Source organism: Calidris pugnax, unplaced genomic scaffold (assembly GCF_001431845.1).
Source record: "Calidris pugnax isolate Ruff unplaced genomic scaffold, ASM143184v1 scaffold187, whole genome shotgun sequence".
In the NCBI taxonomy this organism is placed as follows: Eukaryota; Metazoa; Chordata; class Aves; order Charadriiformes; family Scolopacidae; genus Calidris; species Calidris pugnax.
Window position 1 is genome coordinate 1,173,413 of NW_015090969.1, and position 24,754 is coordinate 1,198,166.

The following is a 24,754-nucleotide window of genomic DNA, read 5'->3' on the forward strand; positions in this document are numbered from 1 at the left end:
AGCTGCGGCTTTCGAGAGTGTCATGGAAAGAGCTCCATTTCACTGCAGAGGCAGAGTGAACGGGACAACTCACTGCATTATTCATCCAGTCCAGAAAGCAAGGTTACCATCTAGTACAGGGAAAAAAAAGGGGTCTGGAGCACAAGTCTTGTGAGGAGAGGCTGAGGGAGCTGGGGGTGTTCAGCCTGGAGAAAAGGAGGCTGAGGGGAGACCTTCTGGCTCTCTCCAACTCCCTGAAAGGAGGGTGTAGCCAGGGGGGGTCAGTCTTTTCTCCCAAGGAACAGGTAACAGGACAGGAGGAAACGGCCTCAAGTTGCCCCAGGGGAGGTTTAGGATGGATATTGGGGAAAATTTCTTCCTGGGAAGGGTTGTGAAACCTTGGCAGAGGCTGCCCAGGGCAGTGGTGGAGTCCCCATCCCTGGAGGTATCTAAAAGCCGGGCAGACGTGGTGCTGAGGGACATGGGTCAGTGGTGGGTTTGGCAGGGCTGGGTTGGTGGTTGGACTCCATGAGCTGAAAGGTCCCTTCCAACCTGGGCAATTCTCTGATTCCATAATTCTAAATATGGAGATTGTAGTTATTCTAGCGGAAGTGCATTTGTAGTAAAGTTTGTGTTCTTTGTGATGTTGGCTGAAGGGTGAGATCAGCAAACGTACGTTTGCCCCAACACACAACTTCAAAGTTTTTTAATACTGTTTTGCAGAATCTCAGACAACTCCTTCGACAACAACAGCTAAAAAGAAGGACGTCCTGACGTGCTTCGTGGACATCCTGAAGCACGTAGCTGAATTTGACCCCACGGGGGAGACCCCCTTTCAGCTTTCAGCCATCACGCCCCCCATCAACGAGACCAAGGAAACTCTTTTGTCAAAACTCTGCGGGACGTCTGCTGAAAGTATAGAAAACCTAGAAGACCTCCTAATGACATTTGAACCTACACCATCTACAACACCTACACCACCAGCAGTCCTGACAGCCCAAACTGGCCCAGATCTTTCTGTTTCATGCGTTTATACGTCTATTCGGCTGATGAAAGCGCTGAAAGAACTAGCTGAAATACTTGAAACCGCGGCTACGAAAAAGAAAAACAAGGCTCTCGGTCAGTTAATAAATGGATTTAGTGAGATCTTGGAAGGATGTTTTAAAAATTTGCATGTTAAATATCGCAATTAAATTTGACAGCCCCAAACCTGCCAGCAAAAGGATGAGAAAGGTCGCATGAGTTTAAGAAGATGGAACGTCAAGTTTTAGGCAAAGTCACCTTGGGAATGATTGAAACGTTACAGACAGCAGTGGTGAATGCACCTGAGAGCATTAAAGAAACCACATCTTAATGGGCTGGAATCTAGAAAAGGAGTAAACAGTTTGTAAGAGCAACTGTATAATTTATCTAATGATCCTCCCTCTCCATCTGTCCACTGGGTCTAGGAGGGAGCTCAGCTGAAACCAGGAAAATAAGATCTTTGATTAACCTGCTTCATTATTTTAGTCACCATTTAGATACGTATTTTAATAGTTATGTTGAGAAAAATATTCCAGCTTTCAAGAATGGTGAAAACACTTAAAAAAAATAAATACAAATATCTAGAATATTGTCATTGTCTTTCCTTGAGATTGAAAAGATTGATTTTCAGTTTTGCCCATCACCCAAACCAGATTTAACTATATTTATCCCAGTAATTTAAAGTTCTCATTTTAAAATGTTTTTCCTCGTGTCTGTTATGTGACGGTGACAAATTGGACCATAATGAAATAAAGAATAGTGCTGGGTGGGCTTTTCCAAGTCTTACTGTCTTTCGTATGTGCATATAAGAGATGACAACTCAAAGTCACTCGTATATTTAGAGTACACTCGATGCTCTACACTAATGGCACAGTAAGAAATTGGCTTCAGCAGTTTCTCCATATTTTTTTTTTTGGTGGACATATTCCAATTTAAATTTCATCGGTGGAAAATATGCTCTTATTTAAAAATAGTACTGTGCAATGTTTACGTTTTCTGTTACTAACTGCCAGGTTTTTGGAGCTCTCCACTATTTCTGTTTTCTTACTATTTATTTGGATTTTCTTTCAGTTAATTTCTTAGAAGGTTTCTGTCAAATATTGTTCTTTCTTGAAACGTAGTCTTCCGCATGGATTAAAAGCTGAAAATGGGAGTTTTCAGCTTTTTGACATAAACATGCTTTTCAACTAAATATATTCACTTGTATGGCTTCTAGTTCGATATCCATGATATACGTCTTCGGTGCTTTTTCCATTAAAAATGGGTTCATACCTTGATGACACAAGGCTTAAATTCGGAGAACATTCTTGATATTATACTATCAAGTAAGGAAAATTATTTTTTTTAATTTAATTTTAAAATATAATTCTAAATTTCAAGTATAATCATTATGTTGCAAATTTGGCCTATTCAGTTAACATGTTTTCTCAAAACTTTTTTACTTCTGCCTGACAAAAATTCCAAGCAAAAGGCTATTGTCTTTAAACCATTGACCATTAATGTGGGCAAAAGTGGTGCAAAGCAATAAAAATGTGAAGTGGAGACAGCAAAAGGCATCGTGGAGAGCTCCGGAGTTTGGATCTTAACAGAGTTTCATAAACATGGACAAATTTCTTAAAGAAGATGAAAATTAAAGTCAGCGGGGTTAGAGCTGAGCTGTTGTGGGAAGGTTTGGGAGCTGAGTGGGTGAGGGACCCGAAATCTCATTTATCATTTGTAGGAGCAATTGGAGGGAATTTTTCTGTTTTTCCACTTAGAACTATCCATAAACAAATGGACTTTTTGACTGCGTGGAGAAGTTCCGTAAGTTTTTACGTGGAAAGGAGCGAATTTTCAGTGTGCAGTTTATTTATAAATTGTTGACAGCTGTGATTTTTTGGTTATTGTTATTGGTGGTGCTTGTTTGAAGTCAGTAACTCCTGTTCCTTCAGTGGGTCACTGGGACTTTGAGGCTCCAAAATTCAAGACACAGTGATGACCATGACTGAGCTTTCTCTGCTCTGTGCCTGGGCTGCCTTCACAATATTCCTTGGGGAGCTCCATGCATGGAGGTCTCTCCATCACCCCTTGGACACTTCACCTTCACTGGGCTGCCTCCTGTAAAATGATTTTTGTGAATAACCTGATTATGGGCATTTGAGGAGCCCCGTGCTCTTCCTGATTTTCAGAGTATTCAGAGGGAGACCCTTAAGCTGTTTGTAAAGTAGTTCAAAAATAACGAGGTAATTATGGAAACGTCACAACCAGCTGCTTCTCCTTAATGGTTCCATTGAAATCCTTTTTTCAGGGCTGGGATTGCTTAAACCTTTAAAAGGGCGCAGTCATTTGGGGTAAAATCATTTCAATTGGAATCCACATGACTGGATCTGTGAATAAACAACCATGAAAGCTGGATCAAATGCCTGATTTATGGTGAGTTTAAGTATTAAGAATGTTTGTGTTATTATGTATTTATTTGTCTGTATATATATGTAACAACTTTGTTAATTGAATGTTGTAGCAGACTATTCTTCAACAATTTTTTTTTTTTGCCAGGTTTAATACAATTTAACCATCTTTCATTTTTTTTCTGGTTTGTAGAAACGTTTGTGTAAAATCTGAGCAGACTTAGGTACTTGTAGGTAGAAGCTGTGTAATTTGTTAATATACGCATCATTTCTTGCCTTAATGCAAATATTCTCATGGTTGGTAAATACAAAATTTAATTGGTTTTTTTTTCTTTTTTTAAAAAAAAAAAGGGAAATAAGGTATTTTGAGGAGGATTCTTTAGATTGAGGCATATTGGCCAGTTACAATTTTGTGTTAATTTGATTTTGGTCTTGGAGCGACGGGCAGCTGGGGCACCGTCCTGTAAAGTTTTAATGGGTGTAGAATTGGAATCCAAAAAGGACCACCCCCCAAAAAAATCCAAAAATCCACCCCCCTGGGCAGGCTGTTCCTGGGCCTGACCACCCTCTCAGTGAAGTAATTCTTCCCAATATCTCATCTAAACCTCCCCTGCCCCAACTTCAGACCATTTCCTCTGCTCCTGGCATTCTTCCCTTGGGAGAAGAGGCCAACCCCCACCTCTCTCCACCCTCCTTTCAGGGAGCTGTAGAGGGCAATGAGGTCTCCCCTCAGCCTCCTCTTCTCCAAACTCAACATGCCCAGTTCCCTCAGCCTCTCCTGGTGTGACTTGTTCTCCAGACCCCTCCCCAGCTTGGTGGCTCTCCTCTGGACATGCTCCAGCAACTCAAAGTCCTTCTTCTTCTAGCGAGGGGCCCAGAATGGAACCCAGTCCTCAACGTGGGGTCTCACCAGTGCCCAGTCCAGAGGCACCATCACTTCCCTACCTCCTACCCACCCTGTGTAGCCCTATAACCACCTTCCTCCCTGCACTTGGGGTCTGATCTGTGGGGCATAATTCACCCATGGGGCATACACCCCTTGGATGGTGGGGCAGGAGAGGTGAGGCTGTGGTCCTCGGTCCACATCTCCATCAGAGACCTGAGCCGCATCTCCAGCTCCCGTGGAGCTAGAGGTTTTGGGTTTTTTTTCCTATAAATCCCAGCTGACTTTCCAATAAACAGGCAAATGGGCACACGGAGGGAGTTTTCCAGCCGGGCTGGGCTCTGGCACTGAAGGGGAGCTCTGCCTCTTGGCGCACAAACCACCTCTCCTGCTGGTTTCCTGCCGGGCCACTAAAGCAGGAATGTTTTACTACCTGGTTTCTGGTTCTGACATCCCCATGGCAACCTCCTCCCCAGCCCAGCCCCCCGTTTAGCACCATACAAGTAGGATTTGTTCACAAACGGATAAAGGTTGCAGTATGATAAAAAAAAGAAAAAAAATAAGAAGACAGTTGCCCATGTGTTCCTGACAGCCGGTGAATCGGGATGGAAGCCCCGGGGTGAATGTGAGCTCTTCATGGGGTTTGGCAGGACGAGAGCTTCCCGAGGCGAGAGGGCTGAATGGAGCAAGAAATCCAAAATAAAGGAAATTAAAAGAATAGCACCCAACAGCTGTGAGCGGCTGCGATTTAAACACCGCCCGGGGACAGCATCACCAGGGTCCAGCCACAGACCTGGGGACAAAACTGGCTGTGACCGAAGATGGGAGAGAAGGTAAATTAAAAAACCTGGTGAGAAGCAGGAGGGGGCTCAGGATTGACCCCCCCTGTGTGTGAGCAGAAGCTTGTGCCTTGTTCCCTCCTGGATTGCCCAAAATTGCTCCGTCCCTGCCCGTGTCCTGAGCTGAGACCCCCGTTTTCTGTCCCACGGGAGCTTTTTGGGGAAGGGGCTTGGGGTGATGTGGCAGGGGCTGGCTCAGAGTGCTAAAAAGGCTGTTGCCTCCACTGGCTCTGTGTGGATTTTCTCTTGGCTTCCCAAGATTAGGAGAGCCATTGGTAATTGTGGACTGTGTTGGGAAGGGACCAAAGGGGACGGGGCTGAGGAGCAGCCAGGAGAGGAGAGGGAAGGGGAGAAAGGGCCGGGTGCCTGAAAGGAGAAAAGTTTTCCAGGCTCCTGATTTTAGCACAAGAATTCCTGAACGGAACCTTTGTGTGTTTTGCCAGGCAGGAGGCTATTTCTATAAAGGGTGGGGAGAAGATGGGAGGGACGTGGCAGGGGCTGGCTCAGAGTGCTAGAAAATCTGTGTGGTTTTTCTCTTGGCTTCCCAAGATAAGGAGAGCCGTTGGTAATTGTGGACTGTGTTGGGAAGGGACCAAAGGGGACGGGGCTGAGGAGCAGCCAGGAGAGGAGAGGGAAGGGGAGAGGGGGCCGGGTGCCCGAAGGGAGAAAAAGTTTTCCAGGCTCCTGATTTTAGCACAAGAATTCCTGAACGGAACTTTTGTGTGTTTTGCCAGGCAGGAGGCTATTTCTATAAAGGGTGGGGAGAAGATGGGAGGGTGGACATCAAGCCAAACGTAGACTAGATGCAACCAAGTAGATGTTATCATCTGCTCCTCTGCCCCTTCCCCAGGGTTGAAGCAGCAAACGTTGTCTTAACAGCGAAGTGTTTCCTCCAGTGCTCCCATACAGTCTGGTACACAGCAGAGGAGCACCACTGGCACAACATCTCAATGAAATAAGATGCTGAGCACTGAGAGGCTCTGGGAACGGTTTGGTCCGTAAATAGGGAATTCCTTGGCTGGAGGTGTGGGTGTAAGAAGAAGTTGGGCCTCGTTGAGCACAGGCTGTGGAAGAAGTTGGGCTGTGTGATGCTGCTCACGCTGCGGGGGGCGAGCAAAGGGACCCGGGGCATCCTGGGGACTTGCACTCATTGTCCTGGGTAACCTGATGGACAAGGTACAGAGGCTGGAGAGCAGCACGTGCCTTAGCTCTTCAGGTCCAAAAAAAGCAGCCAGGAGCCTCACATGGGGCGTGAGGAATGGTGTGGGGCTCAAGCAGCCCCATCTTTCGACTTGCCTTGGGAGGAAAAGTCAAAAAGGAAAGAAAAGCTGGGGAGGGACTTCTTACAAAGGCATGTGGTGATGGGACGTGGGGTAACGGCTTTGAGATGGAAGAGGGGAGATTTAGAGTGGAAAGTGGGAGGAAATTTTTTGTGGGGTAACAGCTTTGAGATGGAAGAGGGGGGATTTAGAGTGGAAAGTGGGAGGAAATTTTTCCCTCTGAGGGTGGTGAGAGCCTGGCCCAGGTTGCCCAGAGAAGCTGTGGCTGCCCCATCCCTGGAGGGGTTCAAGGGCAGGTTGGAGGGGGCTTGGAGCAACCTGGTGTGGTGGGAGGTGTCCCCGCCCAGGGCAGGGGGTGGCACTGGGGGGGCTTTAAGGTCCCCTTCAACCCAAACCATGCTGTGATTCTATGAATTACCCCTTATCAGTACTCACATCACCTCCAGCACCTTCATGGTAGTGACCAGGAGTGTGACAGGTACAGATAGGACTCAGCTGCTTGTTTCTTTGGAACGTGGACATTTGGGGTTGTGAGTGACACAGCCCCCACACGCTCCTCAGACGTGTGCCATCGTGGCTGCCTGAGTCCTGGCTCATCCCAGGGGGGCTGCTGCAGGACCCGCTGTGGGACCAGCAGTGAGGGATGCCCCGTCCTGCCCTGGTGACCCAGCAGAGAGCAACCACCCTGTGCTTGGCTGCAGGGAGCCCGCAGGTGGTGAAAACATGGCAGGAATGGTAAAAAAGCAGATTTTGAAGGATCCCAGGGGTCACTAGTGGCTGCTGCCTGTCCCACACTGTGCCTTCCTGCAGGTTCCTGCACCATGAGTGGGGCTGAGGACGCTGAGTGGCTGCGGTGGGTGAGGAAGCAGTTTGGGAGCATCGCTGGGGAGGACAAAGAAATCGACCTGGAAGAGTTCAAAACCGCTCTGCAAGTGAAGGAGGTGAGGGGGGGACGGGGGCGCAGGGACCCTTCCTCCAGGCAGCACCCTCAGCCTGACATGGAGCTGTGGGCTCTTCTTGTCCTCAGAGAAAATTAAACTTAAACATAGAATTGTGTGATTTCATGTGAGAGAGGGAGAGAGAAACCTGGGGGTACTCTGTGGTGAGCCAGGGTGGAAAACATGGATTAACCACCCCTAATGCAAAATGCATTGGGTACCCAGTCTGCCTTCCAACATGCTTGGCTATTCCCAGTGAATATTCCCTCATCACCTTGTGCTCCCATGTCCCCAGGGCTCCCTCCCCCCGGCAGCCCCCCTCCCCGGGTGCCAACACACCCCTCCAAAAACACAGCCTTCCTTCCTCCCTTCTCTTTTCGGACCCTCCCCCTGATTTTTGGCTTTTGCCAGATGATTCCCACAGCTGGTGGCGAGAGCTTTGTCTGTAGCACCAGGATGTGGGGTGGCAGGGAGCGTCCCACCCCCCCCATCAGAGCCTTTGTCCCCCTCCCCACAGTCCTTCTTCGCTGAGAGGTTCTTCTCCCTCTTCGACTCGGACGGGAGCGGGACCATCAGTTTGGAGGAGCTGCTGGAAGCCCTGAGCCTGCTCGTACACGGGAGTGAGACGGACAAGCTGAGGTTCCTCTTCCAGGTTTATGATGTGGATGGTAAGGTGATGAAAAATAGATTAATTTGAGGGGTTTTTTTGGAACAAAGTCACTGTTTGCAAGGCTCTCCTCTGAGCATCCAAGTGCTGGCATCGCTACTCGGCTCCGGCGCTGGTCCCTCTCGGGTTAAGTGGAGCTGGGTGAGGGGGTAGGTAGCTCTTCACTGCTGGATCCTCGTTCAATGTCCCATGATGAAGGCATCAAAAATCCACCCAAACCCCAGCAATTAAACCAACCACCCCTCAGGGTTTCCCACGATTCGCTATCACCCCCTGTCATGGAGAGGAGGGGTCTCTGCTCAGCCCCCCGTCCTGTGGGTATCATCATAGAATGGTTCGGGTTGGAAGGGACCTCAAAGATCATCGAGTTCCAGCCCCCTGCCCTGGGCAGGGACACCTCCCACCAGCCCAGGTTGCTCCAAGCCCCCTCCAACCTGCCCTTGAACCCCTCCAGGGATGGGGCAGGAGAGCTGCTCTCACCTGCCTGGGTGTAAAATGCTGCCCAGAGAACTGAGCTGCTCACTGCTCTGGTGTGCCCTCCTTCCTCCCCACCAGATAACCACATCTGGAGGGCTCTGCCAGCCCCCAACTCTGCTGGCCCACCACAACCCTGCAGGGAAACCCCCCGTTGGGTCACATTTTAATTTGTAAAAAAAGAACCAGCTGGTTTGTAAGCAATGGCACGGTCCTTCCTCCCGGGGAGCATTAAGGGGAGGTGATTTCTGGGTTAAATGGGGGTGATTTCTGCACCAAAGGGAGGTGACTTCTGCACAAAAGGTGCAAGCTGAAGGTAAAAAAGACATTGAGGTGCTGGAGCGGGTCCAGAGAAGGGCGACAAAGCTGGTGAGGGGTCTGGAGCACAAGTCTTGTGAGGAGAGGCTGAGGGAGCTGGGGGTGTTCAGCCTGGAGAAGAGGAGGCTGAGGGGAGACCTTCTTGCTCTCTCCAACTCCCTGAAAGGAGGGTGTAGAGAGGTGGGGGTCGGTCTCTTTTCTCAAGTCACAGGCGACAGGACAAGAGGAAACGGCCTCAAGTTGCCCCAGGGGAGGTTCAGGCTGGAGATTAGGAACAATTTTTTCACTGAAAGGGTTCTCAGGCATTGGAATGGGCTGCCCAGGGAGGTGGTTGAGGCACCATCCCTGGAGGTGTTCAAAAGCCGGGTTGATGTAGTGCTGGGAGGTAGGTTGACGGTTGGACAAGATGATCTTTAAGGTCCCTTCCAACCTAGAAGATTCTGTGATTCTGTAAAGCCGTGGGGTTCTGGGGGTCCCTGCTCTGACCCGCTCCCCCCCCGCAGGCAGCGGGTCCATCGAGCCGGAGGAGCTGCGGGTGGTGCTGGGGTGGTGCCTGCGGGAGAGCTCCATAGCCCTGCCCGAGGAGCGGCTGGGACACCTCACCTCCGCGCTCTTCGAGGCTGCTGACAAGGACCACAGCGGCTCCATCACCTTCGAGGAGCTCCGGGAGGAGCTGGAGGCTTTCCCAGAGGTCATGGAGAACTTGACCATCAGGTGAGTCCCTCCAGCGGCTCTGAGTTTCCTTGTGAGCGCCTTTTTCTTCCCACATGGAGGAAAAAACCATGGGATTTATGCCCTCGTGGGGTGCCCAGAGCATGAGGTGCTTGGGCCAGCACTGGGAGCAACTCAAGGGCCTCATGGTGCCAAGCTGGGTGCAGGGCGTGGGTGCAGGGAAGGGTACAGGGATGGTGCCAAGCCGGGTGCTGGCCTTGGGTGTAGGGATAAGTGCTGGGGTGGTGGCAGGGATGGTGTTAGGATGGGTGCAGGGCTTGGAGACAGGGATGGGGGCAAGGATCATACTGGGATGGTGCTGGGATGGTGCTGGGATGGGTATAGGGCTCAGATGCAAGGATGGGTGCAGCGATGATGCTGGGATGGTTTCTGGGATGGATGTTGGGATGGATACACGGATGATGCTGGGATGCTTTCTGGGTTGGGTGCAGTGATGATGCTGGGATGGTTTCTGGGATGGATACATGGATGATGCTGGGATGGATGCTGGGATGGATGCACGGATGATTCTGGGGCTAAGATGCAGGACTTGAGTGCAGGGATGGTGTTGGGATGGATGCAGGGATGGTATTGGGATGGATGCAGGGATGATGCTGAGGTCCCTCCGGCGGCCCCGAGGGGCTGTGAGTTTCCTTGTGAGCGCCTTTTTCCTCCCACATGGAGGAAAAAACCATGGGATTTATGCCCTCGTGGGGTGCCCAGAGCATGAGGTGGTTGGGCCAGCACTGGGAGCAACGCAAGGGCCTCATGGTGCCAAGCTGGGTGCAGGGCTTAGATGCAGAGAAGGGTACAGGGATGGTGCCAAGCTGGGTGCAGGGCTTGGGTGTAGGGATAAGTGCTGGGGTGGTGGCAGGGATGGTGTTAGGATGGGTGCAGGACTCAGAGGCAGGGATGGGGGCAGGGATGATGCTGGGATGGATACAGGGATGGTGCTGGGATGATGCTGGGATGGTGCTGGGGTGGGTACAGGACTCAGATGCAAGGTTGGGTGCAGTGATGATGCTGGGATGGTTTCTGGGATGGATGCAGAAATGGTGCAGAGATGGGTGCAGGGCTTAGATGCAGAGAAGGGTACAGGGATGGTGCCAAGCTGGGTGCTGGCCTTGGGTGCAGGGATAAGTGCTGGGGATTGGGATGGATGCAGGGATGATGCTGAAGGAACTGGGGTTGTTCAGCCTGGAGAAGAGGAGGCTCCGGGGATCAGATGCAAGGATGGATGCTGGGATGGATGCTGGGATGGATGCTGGGATGGATGCTGGGATGGATGCTGGGATGATGCTGGGATGGTTTCTGGGATGGATGCTGGGATGGTTTCTGGGATGGATGCTGGGATGGATACACGGATGATGCTGGGATGCTTTCTGGGATGGATACACGGATAATGCTGGGATGGTTGCTGGGATGGATGCTGGGATGGATACACGGATGATGCTGGGGTGGGTACAGGGCTAAGATGCAGGACTTGAGTGCAGGGATGGTGTTGGGATGGATGCAGGGATGGTGTTGGGATGGATGCAGGGATGGTGTTGGGATGGATGCACGGATTGCACGGGTGATGCTGGGATGGGTGCAGGGATGATGCTGGGATGGGCACAGGACTGCCCTGGCTTCCCCCTTTCCCCGGGCAAGGATGGACCCGGTGCCTCTGCTCCCAGTGCAGCGAGCTGGCTGAAGCCCCCAGCACCCACGGAGAGGAGCTGGCGGCCCCGCTGCCTGACCCGGACCTACTGGCACAACCACCGCAGCAAACTGGCCTTCCTGGGGGGCTACACCACCCTCAACATCCTGCTCTTTGCCCTGGCTGCCTGGCGGCACGCTGGCCACGGCGGGTGGCTAGCAGTGGCCCGGGGCTGCGGGCAGTGCCTCAACTTCAACTGCTCCTTCCTCGCAGTGAGTGCCGGGTCCCAGGAGGGATGCTGAGCAAATTGGGGTGGGGGGGACTAAGGGGGGGTTACCTGGGCTGTTACAGCCACATTTCCACTGGGACCTTACCCCTGTGCCAGGGGGTCCTTGGAGGGTAGGAATTGGAGCCTGGGGGCTTTTGCAGTTGTGGGGCCAGGCCGCCTCCTCTGAATAATTATATATAAATCATGGGTTATTCTATATAAATCATGGGTTAGGGGGGCTGTGAGCTCTCTGGGACCACGGCACGCTCATGGCACCCTGCAGATGGGTCCTGGCTTTCTGCCTCTGGATGCTCTCCAGGCTGACACCCTGTATTAGCTGGATCTCCAGGGCACCAGCCCCTGGCAGAGCCCCCCAGCATCTCCCGTTGCCCCCCAACATCTCCCGTTGCCCCCCAGCATCTCCTACTGCCCCTCTCCCCCAGGTGCTGATGCTGCGGAGGTGCCTGACCTGGCTGAGGGCCACCCCCCTGGCTGAGGTTTTGCCTCTGGACCAGCACGTGGTGTTCCACCAGCTGGTGGGGTACGTGGTGCTGGCCCTGGCAGCTCTTCACACCGGTGCCCACGTCGCCAACTTCAGTAAGTAGCAGCCCCCGGGCAGGGAAGGCCCTTCAGTGGCCACTGGTTTCTCTGGAGCAGCACCTGCTCTAACCCACCCCATCAACCCTGTGGTGGGTCCCATCCCCTTCCAGTCCCTCTGCTAAACTGGGAAATGTCCCCCCACGGTGCAGGGGGTGTCACCCACGCTGATGAAAAGCTGCAGGGGCTTGGACCGAGCCCTGAGGGTGGGTGCTTGTGTCCCAGGGGGATGCAGATGTCCCAGAGAAGGGATGCTCATGTCTTGGGGGCAGGATGCAGATGTCCCAGGGGAGATGCTTACGTCTTGAGGGGATGAACGTGTCCCATGGGGGCGTGCAGATGTCCCAGGGAGGGGATGCACGTGTCCTGGAGGGGTACAGATGTCCCGGGGGGGGGATGCACATGTCCCAGAAGGATACAGATGTCCCTGGAAGGGGATGGAGATGTTCCAGGTGGGATGCTCATGTCCAGGAAGGATGTAGATGTCCCAAGAAGGGGATGCACATGTCACGGGGGCAGGATGCACATGTCCTGGAGTGGAGCAGATGTCCTGGGGGGATACACATGTCCTGGGGGTGGGATGCAGATGTCCCGGGGGGGGGATGCTCATGTTCTGGAGGGGTGCAGATGCCCCAGGGAGGGGATGCATGTGTCCCAGAAGGATGCAGATGTCCCTGGAAGGGGATGGAGATGTTCCAGGTGGGATGCTCATGTCCAGGAAGGATGTAGATGTCCCAAGAAGGGGATGCACATGTCACGGGGGCAGGATGCACATGTCCTGGAGTGGAGCAGATGTCCTGGGGGGATACACATGTCCTGGGGGTGGGATGCAGATGTCCCGGGGGGGGATGCTCATGTTCTGGAGGGATGTATACGTCCCAGAGAGGGGATGCAGATGTCCCGGGGGAGATGCTCATGTCCCAGGGAGGGGATGCAGATGTCCCGGGGGAGATGCTCATGTCCTGGAAGGATGCAGATGTCCTTGGAAGGGGATGGAGATGTCCCAGGTGGGATGCTCATGTCCAGGAAGGATGTAGAGGAGGGGATGCACGTGTCCTGGAGGGGTGAAGATGTCCCAGAGGGGGATGCACATGTCCCAGAAGGATGCAGATGTCCCTGGAAGGGGATGGAGATCTCCCAAGAAGGGGATACACATCCTGGTGGCAGGATGCACATGTCCCATGGGGGGATGCACATGTCCTGGAGTTGAGCAGATGTCCCAGGGGGGATACACATGTCCTGGGCTGCCCTGGCTTCCCCCTTTCCCCGGGCAAGGATGGACCCGGTGCCTCTGCTCCCAGTGCAGCGAGCTGGCTGAAGCCCCCAGCACCCACGGAGAGGAGCTGGCGGCCCCGCTGCCTGACCCGGACCTACTGGCACAACCACCGCAGCAAACTGGCCTTCCTGGGGGGCTACACCACCCTCAACATCCTGCTCTTTGCCCTGGCTGCCTGGCGGCACGCTGGCCACGGCGGGTGGCTAGCAGTGGCCCGGGGCTGTGGGCAGTGCCTCAACTTCAACTGCTCCTTCCTCGCAGTGAGTGCCGGGTCCCAGGAGGGATGCTGAGCAAATTGGGGTGGGGGGGACTAAGGGGGGGTTACCTGGGCTGTTACAGCCACATTTCCACTGGGACCTTACCCCTGTGCCAGGGGGTCCTTGGAGGGTAGGAATTGGAGCCTGGGGGCTTTTGCAGTTGTGGGGCCAGGCCGCCTCCTCTGAATAATTATATATAAATCATGGGTTATTCTATATAAATCATGGGTTAGGGGGGCTGTGAGCTCTCTGGGACCACGGCACGCTCATGGCACCCTGCAGATGGGTCCTGGCTTTCTGCCTCTGGGTGCTCTCCAGGCTGACACCCTGTATTAGCTGGATCTCCAGGGCACCAGCCCCTGGCTGAGCCCCCCAGCATCTCCCGTTGCCCCCCAACATCTCCCGTTGCCCCCCAGCATCTCCTACTGCCCCTCTCCCCCAGGTGCTGATGCTGCGGAGGTGCCTGACCTGGCTGAGGGCCACCCCCCTGGCTGAGGTTTTGCCTCTGGACCAGCACGTGGTGTTCCACCAGCTGGTGGGGTACGTGGTGCTGGCCCTGGCAGCTCTTCACACCGGTGCCCACGTCGCCAACTTCAGTAAGTAGCAGCCCCCGGGCAGGGAAGGCCCTTCAGTGGCCACTGGTTTCTCTGGAGCAGCACCTGCTCTAACCCACCCCATCAACCCTGTGGTGGGTCCCATCCCCTTCCAGTCCCTCTGCTAAACTGGGAAATGTCCCCCCACGGTGCAGGGGGTGTCACCCACGCTGATGAAAAGCTGCAGGGGCTTGGACCGAGCCCTGAGGGTGGGTGCTTGTGTCCCAGGGGGATGCAGATGTCCCAGAGAAGGGATGCTCATGTCTTGGGGGCAGGATGCAGATGTCCCAGGGGGGATGCTTATGTCTTGAGGGGATGAACGTGTCCCATGGGGGCGTGCAGATGTCCCAAGGAGGGGATGCACGTGTCCTGGAGGGGTGAAGATGTCCCAGAGGGGGATGCACATGTCCCAGAAGGATGCAGATGTCCCTGGAAGGGGATGGAGATCTCCCAAGAAGGGGATACACATCCTGGTGGCAGGATGCACATGTCCCATGGGGGGATGCACATGTCCTGGAGTTGAGCAGATGTCCCAGGGGGGATACACATGTCCTGGGGGTGGGATGCAGATGTCCCAGGGGGGGGATGCTCATGTTCTGGAGGGGTGCAGATGCCCCAGGGAGGGGATGCATGTGTCCCAGAAGGATGCAGATGTCCCTGGAAGGGGATGGAGATGTTCCAGGTGGGATGCTCATGTCCAGGAAGGATGTAGATGTCCCAAGAAGGGGATGCACATGTCACGGGGGCAGGATGCACATGTCCTGGAGTGGAGCAGATGTCCTGGGGGGATACACATGTCCTGGGGGTGGGATGCAGATGTCCCGGGGGGGGATGCTCATGTTCTGGAGGGATGTATACGTCCCAGAGAGGGGATGCAGATGTCCCGGGGGAGATGCTCATGTCCCAGGGAGGGGATGCAGATGTCCCGGGGGAGATGCTCATGTCCTGGAAGGATGCAGATGTCCTTGGAAGGGGATGGAGATGTCCCAGGTGGGATGCTCATGTCCAGGAAGGATGTAGATGTCCCAAGAAGGGGATACACATGTCACGGAGGCAGGATGTACATGTCCTGGAGTGGAGCAGATGTCCCAGGGGGGATGCATGTGTCCTGGGGGTGGGATGCACATGTCCCAGGGAGGGGATGCTCATGTCCTGGAGGGATGTATACATCCCAGGGGGATGCGGATGTCCCGGAGGAGATGCTCATGTCCCAGAGAGGGGATGCAGATGTCCCGGGGGAGATGCTCATGTCCTGGAAGGATGCAGATGTCCCAGGGAGGGGGGTTCAAGGCCTGGAGAGGGGGTGCACATGCCCGGGGGGGCTGAGGGGCTGCAGGCAGCCGGAGGGTGTGTGTGGTGCTGCACAATCTGTGCACTGTCTGTTATCCCCCTCTAGTGGCTTCCCAGCCGGGCAGTGGGGGGGGTCCTGCTCTCCCCACGCACCCCCCAGTGGGGTCTGCGCCCCCCGGGTCTGCACCCCACAGCCCTGCACCCCACAGCCCTGCACCCCACAGCCCTGCACCCCACGGTGTCACCCTCACCCCACGGCGGGGTGTCAGAGCTGCACCCCCGACTTGGGGGCAATCGGGGACAGGGGGGATGCATGTGTCCTGGGGGTGGGATGCACATGTCCCAGGGAGGGGATGCTCATGTCCTGGAGGGATGTATACATCCCAGGGGGATGCGGATGTCCCGGAGGAGATGCTCATGTCCCAGAGAGGGGATGCAGATGTCCCGGGGGAGATGCTCATGTCCTGGAAGGATGCAGATGTCCCAGGGAGGGGGGTTCAAGGCCTGGAGAGGGGGTGCACATGCCCGGGGGGGCTGAGGGGCTGCAGGCAGCCGGAGGGTGTGTGTGGTGCTGCACAATCTGTGCACTGTCTGTTATCCCCCTCTAGTGGCTTCCCAGCCGGGCAGTGGGGGGGGTCCTGCTCTCCCCACGCACCCCCCAGTGGGGTCTGCGCCCCCCGGGTCTGCACCCCACAGCCCTGCACCCCACAGCCCTGCACCCCACAGCCCTGCACCCCACGGTGTCACCCTCACCCCACGGCGGGGTGTCAGAGCTGCACCCCCGACTTGGGGGCAATCGGGGAGGGGGGCACATCTGCTTGCACTCCCCCCCCCTCCTGCAAAACACCCCCCCTTGCAATGATGCTGAGCCCCAGAACAGGGTCCGGAGAGGAGAAATGTTGCATTTGTCCAAATTTTTCATTTTTAAAAACGTCCGAGCAAAGGACTTGGGTACTTCTTAGGGGGAAAAAACTAATAATTAAACAATTGGGAAGGGTTTTGGGGGGTGCAGCAGAAATCTGGGTGTGGGGGGGGTGGGTGCTGTGGGTCCCCCATCCCAACTGTTCCTGTGCCCAGGCAGGCTGGCACAGCAGGACGGGCACCCTGCCCTCACCCAGTACCTGCTGTCGGCACGGCCCGGCGTGGGGGGCCTGGGGGGCACGGCCTCGCAGACGGGGCTGGCCCTGCAGGGGCTGCTGCTCACCATGATCATCTTCTCCAGCCCCTGCGTCCGACGGAGCGGCCACTTCGAGGTGGGTCCCGAGCAACTTGGAGAACCCCAGGGGTGGCAGAGCTGCTCCGTCTCGGGGAGAGGGGTGAGGGTCTGGTGGGGGGAGGTGTGTATGTCCATCCTGGTGCTGCCCCATGGGTGGGGAGAGCTCTTGAGCTGGTGTCCCCAGATACCTCCCTTGGACAACCCAACACTTTGCAGTTTTGGGGTTTCCATGCTTTTTTTTAGCCTGGAGAAGAGCAGACTGAGAGGGGATCTCATCGATGCTGAGCAATAGCTAAAGGGCAAGAAGATGGGGTCACGGTCTTCTCTGCTCCATCCCTGGAGGGGTTCAAGGCCATCAGGGTCTTCTCTGCCCCATCCCTGGAGGGGTTCAAGGCCAGGCTGATGGGGCTTTGAGCAACCTGCTCTAGTGGGAGGTGTCCCTGCCCAGGGCAGGGGGGTTGGAACTGGATGATCTTTAAGGTCCCCTCCAACCCAAACCATTCTATGATTCTGTGATTCTCGGTGGTGCCTGGGGACAGGACAAGGGGCAAAGGGCACAAACTTGAACATTAGAAGTTCCACCTAAACATGAGGAGGAACTTCTTTCCTGTGAGGGTGGCAGAGCCCTGGCAGAGGCTGCCCAGGGAGGTGGTGGAGTCTCCTTCTCTGGAGACATTCAAACCCACCTGGACACGTTCCTGTGGGACCTGCTCTGGGTGGATCTGCTTTGGCAGGGGGTTGGACTGGGTGGTCTCCAGAGGTCCATTCCAACCCTGTATCACTCTGATTCTGGGATTCTTCTTTGTGTGGGCTCCCCTTGCCCCCTGGGAAGCCCTGACAGCCTTGCCGTGAACTCCTGTTTGGCTCCACCACTTTCCATTCAGACTCAGCCCCCCCCGCTCCGTGCCCACAGGTCTTCTACTGGACCCACCTTTCCTACATCTCAGTCTGGATCCTCCTCATCCTCCACGGCCCCCACTTCTGGAAGTGGTTTGTGGTTCCTGGCTGCCTCTTTGTGCTGGAGAAGGTGGTGGGCTTGGCTTGGCGGCGCGCCGGGGGGCTGCGCATCGTGGAGGTCAATCTGCTCCCCTCCAAGGTCTGCACCCCCGGGAGTCCCCAGACCCCTTCCCGCCTCCCCCCCGGCCCCCACCACTGTGAGAGTGGGGATAAAAGGTGCTGGGACTCGCAGAAATACCTTTCATATTTGCAAAGTCTGGGAAAAAGCACTTTGTAAGTGACCACGCTGGTTCTTCACGGCAGGGGGACAGGGGGACATGGAGGGGGGTGATGGCCCCGATGTGTTTGCGTGGTGGGCTGGAAGGGGGATGCTCCCCCAGCCACGCACAGGAGGGATGGGGCACAATGAATAGTTTTTTTGGAAAAGATGCAGGTTTGGATTGCTTCAGGGCTCCTTTTCCTCCAGGTCACTCACCTTGTGATCGAGAGGCCGCAGTTTTTCCACTACAAGCCTGGAGACTACGTCTACCTGAACATCCCGGCCATCGCCGCCTACGAGTGGCACCCCTTCACCATCAGCAGCGCTCCCGAGCAGCAAGGTAACCCCAGCCTCAGGCCATTTCACATCACTGGGATGTTTTGCATCACACAAGCCCCATCAGGGCGGCTGGATCCCCTCTGAGGGTTGTTCATGCCCATGCAGCCATGAGGAGAAGGTCTTGGGGGTGTTGTTGGATGAGAAGCTCAACAGATGGATCCCCTCTGAGGGTTGTCCAAGGAGGTGTCCATGTCCATGCAGCCTTGAGGAGAAAGTCTTGGTGGGGGTGTTGATGGATGAGAAGCTCAACACAAGCCAAGAACATGCACTGGCAGCCCAGAAATCCCCCCGCACCCTGGGCTGCATCCCCAGCAGCGTGGCCAGCAGGGTGAGGGGGGGGGGTTCTGCCCCTCTGCTCCACTCTGGGGAGACCCCTCCCCAAGTGCTGCCTCCAGATCTGGGGCCACCAACAGCAGAAGGACATGGAGCTGTTGGAGCAGGGCCAGAGGAGGCCATGGAGGTGACCCATGGATGGAGCCCCTCTGCTGGAAGGACAGGCTGAGAGAGATGGGGGGGTTCAGCCTGGAGAAGAGAAGGCTCTGGGGAGACCTCAGAGCCCCTTCCAGTCCCTCAAGGGGCTCCAGGAGAGATGGGGAGGGACTCTGGATCAGGGAGGGGAGCCCTAGGAGGAGGGGGAAGGGTTTGACCCTGAAAGAGGGGAGATGGAGCTGAGCTGTGGGGAAGAACTTGTTTGGTGTGAGGGTGGTGAGAGCCTGGCCCAGGTTGGCCAGAGAAGCTGTGGCTGCCCCATCCCTGGAGGGGTTCAAGGGCAGGTTGGAGGGGGCTTGGAGCAACCTGGGCTGGTGGGAGGTGTCCCTGCCCAGGGCAGGGGGTGGCACTGGGGGGGCTTTAAGGAGTCCACCCTTTGCTCCACTTCATCCTGCAGAGACCCTCTGGCTGCACATCAGGTCGCTGGGCCAGTGGACCACCAAGCTGTACGAGTACTTCCAGCAGCCCCAATGGCCCAGCCCGGGGTCAAAACCGCTCGGCAGGAGACTGGGGGAGAAGACACCCCAGTGCTGGGCACAGGTCGGTGCCAACAAGGCTCAGCCTTTGGCAGAGGCAGAGGTTGGACCTCGGGACGCTGCCGGTTGGCAGATGTTTGGGAGGTGATGGGTTTCTCAAGCCCATGTCCTTGTCTGGGACATGGAGAGGGCTCTGTTGGATGATCCATCCCTGACCAGCTCCAAAAAAGCAGCAAAGTGAGGTCAGGTCTGGGCTCAATGCTCTCTGCTGAGCGGCTCCCCCCGGCATCACCCCAGTTGTCACCCCCCCTGCAGCTCCAGGCCGGGTGCTGGGGTGTCTCTGGGGGTGCGTGTCCCCTGCGAGGTGTTTGTGCTGCCTTGGAGGATCAAGCTCCGACAGGGGAGGTTTAGACTGAACATTAGGAAAGAATTTTTCACGGAAAAAGTGATAGGGCATTGGAACAGGCTGCCCAGGGAGGGGGTGGAGTCCCCATCCCTGGATGTGTTTAAGGGCCGTTTAGATGCAGTGCTGAGGGACATGGTGTAGGGGAGGACTTTGTAGAGTAGGGGAGATGGTTGGACTCGATGATCCCAAGGGTCTCTTCCAACCTCAATGATTCTATGATTTTGTGTCCCGTGCTCTGCCGAGGCCACATAACCCCCATGGACAGGGCATCAGGTGCCCGTGAGCATCGTGGCCAGTGATGCCTCCACCTTTGGCTTCCAGCAGGGTCTCTGCAGCAGGGCCAGCTCAGAGCTGGGGTCCGTGGCCACCGGCGGGGACGGAGATGTTCAGCTAATGTCGTACAAAGCCACCAGTGCTGCTGCCCCAGGGGAGGAGGACCTGCCCGTGGTGGGGGTGAGCACCATCTCCCACCCTCACCCAGCACCACTGAGACCTTGGGGGGCAGAGGCAGAGCCCCCGGTGCCTGTGGGGCAGGAGGGGAAGGGATGTCTCTGTCTCATCAACACAGCAGCAGCCAGAGGAGCAGAAATGAGGGGAAGAATTTGTTGATTCCATCCCAAACGAGTCAAAGCTCACTAAGAAGCTCTTTTAAAAAGAAACTTCTCGATGTAAATCGTGGCAACGCCAGGATGCTGAGAGCACCCCCCTTTATCATATCCCCCGATAGGAAAAGCTCTCAGGATATTGATTCTCTCTGGGCTGGAGGAGCAGTGCTTGCAGATAACGAACCTAATGCACCGGTTTTAATGAGCTTCTCTCCCTGGCCCTCTTCTGCTCTTGTCTGTCCTTGGGTGAGCAGAGGTTCCCCACGCCTGCTCCCACCACCTGGACCATCGTGGTCACTGCAAACCTCTTATTCACCCCCCAACTTGTGCGGGGATTTGGATAATTGCCTTTTTAATCAATACTCAAACCAGTTATGACCCAGATAATACCATCAGGTGACAGGTTCCTGGGGTGGGACATGTGTGTGGGATGTCCCACCAGAGGTGCAGGCACTACACTGAGCTTGGCTCGAGGGATGTGTCTGGAAGTGGTGTGTGCACCCCAAAAAAAAAAACAACCCCAAAAAACCCCCAGGGAACAAGAAGTTTGGTGTTAGCTGTCATGGAGGGGTTTGGGTGGGGAGGAGGAGAACATCATTGCTCTCTTTACCCAGCAGGTCTCCACTGGGCTGAGCGAGACCCATCGGCTCTGCAACATCAAGGTGAGGGATGTCTTGGTCCTTCCCAGGCTTTGGTGAGCAGGGCTGCACTCAGCATCCCTGGGGGGACCCACACATGTGCCCACATGTCTCTGGCCACCCCTGCATGTAGCCCTCATGCATGGGTGGTCCCACCTGGAGCTGATGCGAGCCCTGCACTGCTGGAGGACTTGGTGCTCTTTCCCACCCCATCTTCCTCTTCCTTCCCTCCCATAAAACTGCCCCCATCTGCAGCCGAAGGGTTGTTTTAGCCCATGGGTTACCCCAACCCATGAGCTGCTGGATTTCTCCCTGAGTTTCCTGTCTCTCCTAGTGCTACATCGATGGCCCCTACGGGACCCCGACACGGCGGATCTTCACCTCGGAGCACGCCGTGCTCATCGGCGCTGGCATTGGCATCACCCCCTTCGCCTCCATTCTGCAGAGCATCATGTACAGGTTGGTGCATGAGCTGCTGGATTTCTCCCTGAGTTTCCTGTCTCTCCTAGTGCTACATCGATGGCCCCTACGGGACCCCGACACGGCGGATCTTCACCTCGGAGCACGCCGTGCTCATCGGCGCTGGCATTGGCATCACCCCCTTCGCCTCCATTCTGCAGAGCATCATGTACAGGTTGGTGCCCTTGCAGCTGCTCGGGCCGGGGTCACACCAGCAGACCCCCAGTATGAGCTCTGACATTGCTCTGGGAGGCACAAGACATGATGTATGCTGTGGTAGACCCGTCCTCCAACACTTCCCCCTGTGGGATGAGCGCCGTGGGGCAGCACCCGTGGTGGTTCCTCCTCACTTCTAACCTTGGGACTCATAACATGTGGCCACCAGACCCATGGTTGGGTCCTCCCTTGGTGTCAGGCTTTTCCCTGGGGATTTCTGCTGCAGGGAAACCTGCTGGCAGGAGGTTGGCCATGGGCGTGCACCAGTGCTGGTGAGGAACGGGTGCTGGGGGTCTCCTCGCTGGGGGCTGAGGGGTGTGGGCTGTGGGGCAGGCATATGAGCTCTGACATTGCTCTGGGAGGCACAAGACATGATGTATGCTGTGGTAGACCCGTCCTCCAACACTTCCCCCTGTGGGATGAGCGCCGTGGGGCAGCACCCGTGGTGGTTCCTCCTCACTTCTAACCTTGGGACTCATAACATGTGGCCACCAGACCCATGGTTGGGTCCTCCCTTGGTGTCAGGCTTTTCCCTGGGGATTTCTGCTGCAGGGAAACCTGCTGGCAGGAGGTTGGCCATGGGCGTGCACCAGTGCTGGTGAGGAACGGGTGCTGGGGGTCTCCTCGCTGGGGGCTGAGGGGTGTGGGCTGTGGGGCAGGCAGGGGGCTGGTCTGCCCGTGCAGGTACCGCCGACGGAGACAGAGCTGCCCCAGCTGCCACTACTCGTGGTGTGAGGACCTGCGGGATGAGGAGATGACACTCAGGAAGGTAAGGATGGGCTGAGGGGGACGTGGGACCAAGGTTTGCCCTGGGGATGGAGGCAGGAGGGCTGCAGGCTCCCAGGGATGGAGCATCCCTTCCCAGTCCAGGAGGTGTGGGGCGGTGGGGGGACTGGATTTGGTCTCTGTGTCACAGAATCACAGAATCTTCTAGGTTGGAAGGGACCTTAAAGATCATCTTGTCCAACCATCAACCTAACTGACAAAAATAGACACCTGGACAACAAAGAAGCATCATCACTAAACCAAATCCCTTCAGGTTGACTTCATCTGGATAAACCGGGACCAGAAGCACTTTGAGTGGTTCGTCAGCCTGTTAACGAAGCTGGAAATGGAGCAGGCTGAGCAGGAGCCGGGAGGTGAGCGGGGGGCATCACCCCCAGCAGAGCTCACCCCGACCCCAGGAGGCACAGTGTGGGGCTGGACAGGAGGTGAGCGGGAGGCATCACCCCCAGCAGATCTCACCCCGACCCCAGGAAGCACGGTGTGGGGCTGGACCCCCCCTCTGTCTGCAGCCGGGCTCCTCTCGAACCCCCAGGGCAGTTTTTGGAGATGCACATGTACATGACATCGGCCCTCAGCAAGAGTGACATGAAGGCCATCGGGCTGCAGATGGCCCTGGACCTCCTGGCTGCCAAGGAGCAGAGGGACTCCATCACGGGGCTACGCACCCGGACCCAGCCTGGCCGCCCCGACTGGAGCAAGGTGAGGGCTGCTCCTGCCCTGCTGCCAAAATCATTCCCATGGGAAGGCACCCCTGCTCCCCAAACCCGCTCTTTGTTGCGGGGACACCACGGGAGAGCCCCGTTTTGGAGCTGGAGGATGCACGGGGGTATCCAGACCTGGGGGAGCCTCTCCCTCCCGTGGGAAGGTGGGTGCTGGAGGGCAGGAACGGGCCGGGTAAAGAGCTGTGATGGTCTCCTCCTCCCCACCCAAACCTCTCCATGACAGCTAACGCCAAACCTCTTCTTCCCTGGGGTTTTTTGGGGGTTGGTTTTTTTGGGGGTGTACACACCACTTCCACCCACATCCCTCGAGCCAAGCAGGGATGGCAGGGACCCGGCCACCCCGGGGCAGGAACGGGCTCTGCCACCACCTCCCCTTCTCCTTCACCACCTCCCCTTCTCCTTCACCACCTCCCCTTCTCCTTCACCTGCACCCTAGGTGTTTGGGAAGGTGGCAGAGGAGAAGAAAGGGAAGGTCCAGGTCTTCTTCTGTGGCTCACCAGCACTTGCCAAAGTCATCAGAGGGCACTGCGAGCGCTTCGGCTTCCGCTTCTTCAAAGAAAACTTCTAACCTTACCTCCCTGCCTGCCCCTGCCAGCCCTGATGCCAGGTGATGGGCTCTGGTGGCCCGATGCTGCTGCACCACCCATGTTGGCTCCTGCCTGTGGCTGGGTCAGAGCTGGGGAGGGTGGGATGCACAGTGAGCGAGGGACAGGGCTGAGCTGGGTGGCTTTGGGGGTCCTGGAGCCGTTTAGGGTGAATGAGATGGGTGTCCTGGAGCATCCATGTAGGGGTTTTGAGGGGGAAAGAACTTTGGGATGGGGGGGATGGGGTCCTGCATCACCTTGCAGGGCTTTGGGAAGGGGGAGGGATCCCCTTGTAGGTCTTTGGGATGGAGGGGATGGGGTCCTGCATCACCTTACGGGGTTTTGGGACAGAGGGAACGGGATTCTGCATCACTTTGCAGGGCTTTGGGATGGAGGGAATGGGATTCTGGGTCACTTTGCAGGAGTTTGGGATGGAGGGAATGGGATCCTGGATCACTTTGCAGGGCTTTGGGACGGAGGGGATCCACTTGCAGGGCTTTGGGATGGGGGAATAGGATCCTGGATCACTTTGCAGGGCTTTGGGACGGAGGGGATCCCCTTGCAGGGCTTTGGGACTGAAGGAATGGGATCCTGGATCACTTTGCAGGAGTTTGGGATGGAGGGAATGGGATTCTACATCACTTTGCAGGGCTTTGGGACGGAGGGGATCCCCTTGCAGGGCTTTGGGACTGAAGGAATGGGATCCTGGATCACTTTGCAGGAGTTTGGGATGGAGGGAACGGGGTCCTGCATCACCTTGTAGGTCCTTGGGACGGAGGGGACAGGGTCCTGCATCACTTCGCAAGGTTTTGGGATGGAGGGGGTCCCCTCGGAGGCCTTTGGGAGGGAGGGGACAGGGTCCTGGAGCCCGCGGGGGTGGCAGGAGGGGGCGGCCGGTCCCCGGCGGCGGCGCGGTGTCCACAGGAGGGCGCTGCAGACTCGGCAACCGGGGTGAGCAAGGTAAAATTTGGAGGCGTTTTGGATGAAGTTCTGCAACCTACACGGAATATTCCATAGGAAGCCTTTGGGAGGGAGCGTTTGGCACCAAAGCAGAGGAGGGGACAGGGTCCTGCATCACTTCGCAAGGCTTTGGGACGGAGGGGGTCCCCTTGCAGGGCTTTGGGAGGGAGGGGACAGGCTCCTGGAGCCCGCAGGGGTGGCAGGAGGGGGCGGCCGGTCCCCG

General features: G+C 56.1%; 1 protein-coding gene across 1 annotated transcript in view; it reads left to right on the forward strand.

Annotated features, from left to right (window-relative positions):
- NOX5 (NADPH oxidase, EF-hand calcium binding domain 5) overlaps nt 1-23,555 on the forward strand; it is a 51,017-nt gene extending 27,462 nt beyond the window's left edge. The window contains exons 6-23 of the mRNA XM_014952716.1: nt 703-1,098; nt 3,290-3,414; nt 4,865-5,105; nt 7,202-7,332; nt 7,847-7,997; nt 9,292-9,502; nt 11,176-11,410; nt 11,850-12,003; nt 16,497-16,672; nt 17,549-17,731; nt 18,059-18,191; nt 19,077-19,219; nt 20,784-20,828; nt 21,139-21,263; nt 22,164-22,248; nt 22,519-22,618; nt 22,798-22,964; nt 23,424-23,555. Of these exons, the coding sequence (XP_014808202.1) occupies nt 7,213-7,332; nt 7,847-7,997; nt 9,292-9,502; nt 11,176-11,410; nt 11,850-12,003; nt 16,497-16,672; nt 17,549-17,731; nt 18,059-18,191; nt 19,077-19,219; nt 20,784-20,828; nt 21,139-21,263; nt 22,164-22,248; nt 22,519-22,618; nt 22,798-22,964; nt 23,424-23,555 (2,160 nt within the window). The 5' untranslated portion in view covers nt 703-1,098; nt 3,290-3,414; nt 4,865-5,105; nt 7,202-7,212. The remainder of the gene's footprint in view (nt 1-702; nt 1,099-3,289; nt 3,415-4,864; nt 5,106-7,201; nt 7,333-7,846; nt 7,998-9,291; nt 9,503-11,175; nt 11,411-11,849; nt 12,004-16,496; nt 16,673-17,548; nt 17,732-18,058; nt 18,192-19,076; nt 19,220-20,783; nt 20,829-21,138; nt 21,264-22,163; nt 22,249-22,518; nt 22,619-22,797; nt 22,965-23,423) is intronic.
- The last annotated feature ends 1,199 nt before the right edge of the window (nt 23,556-24,754 follow it).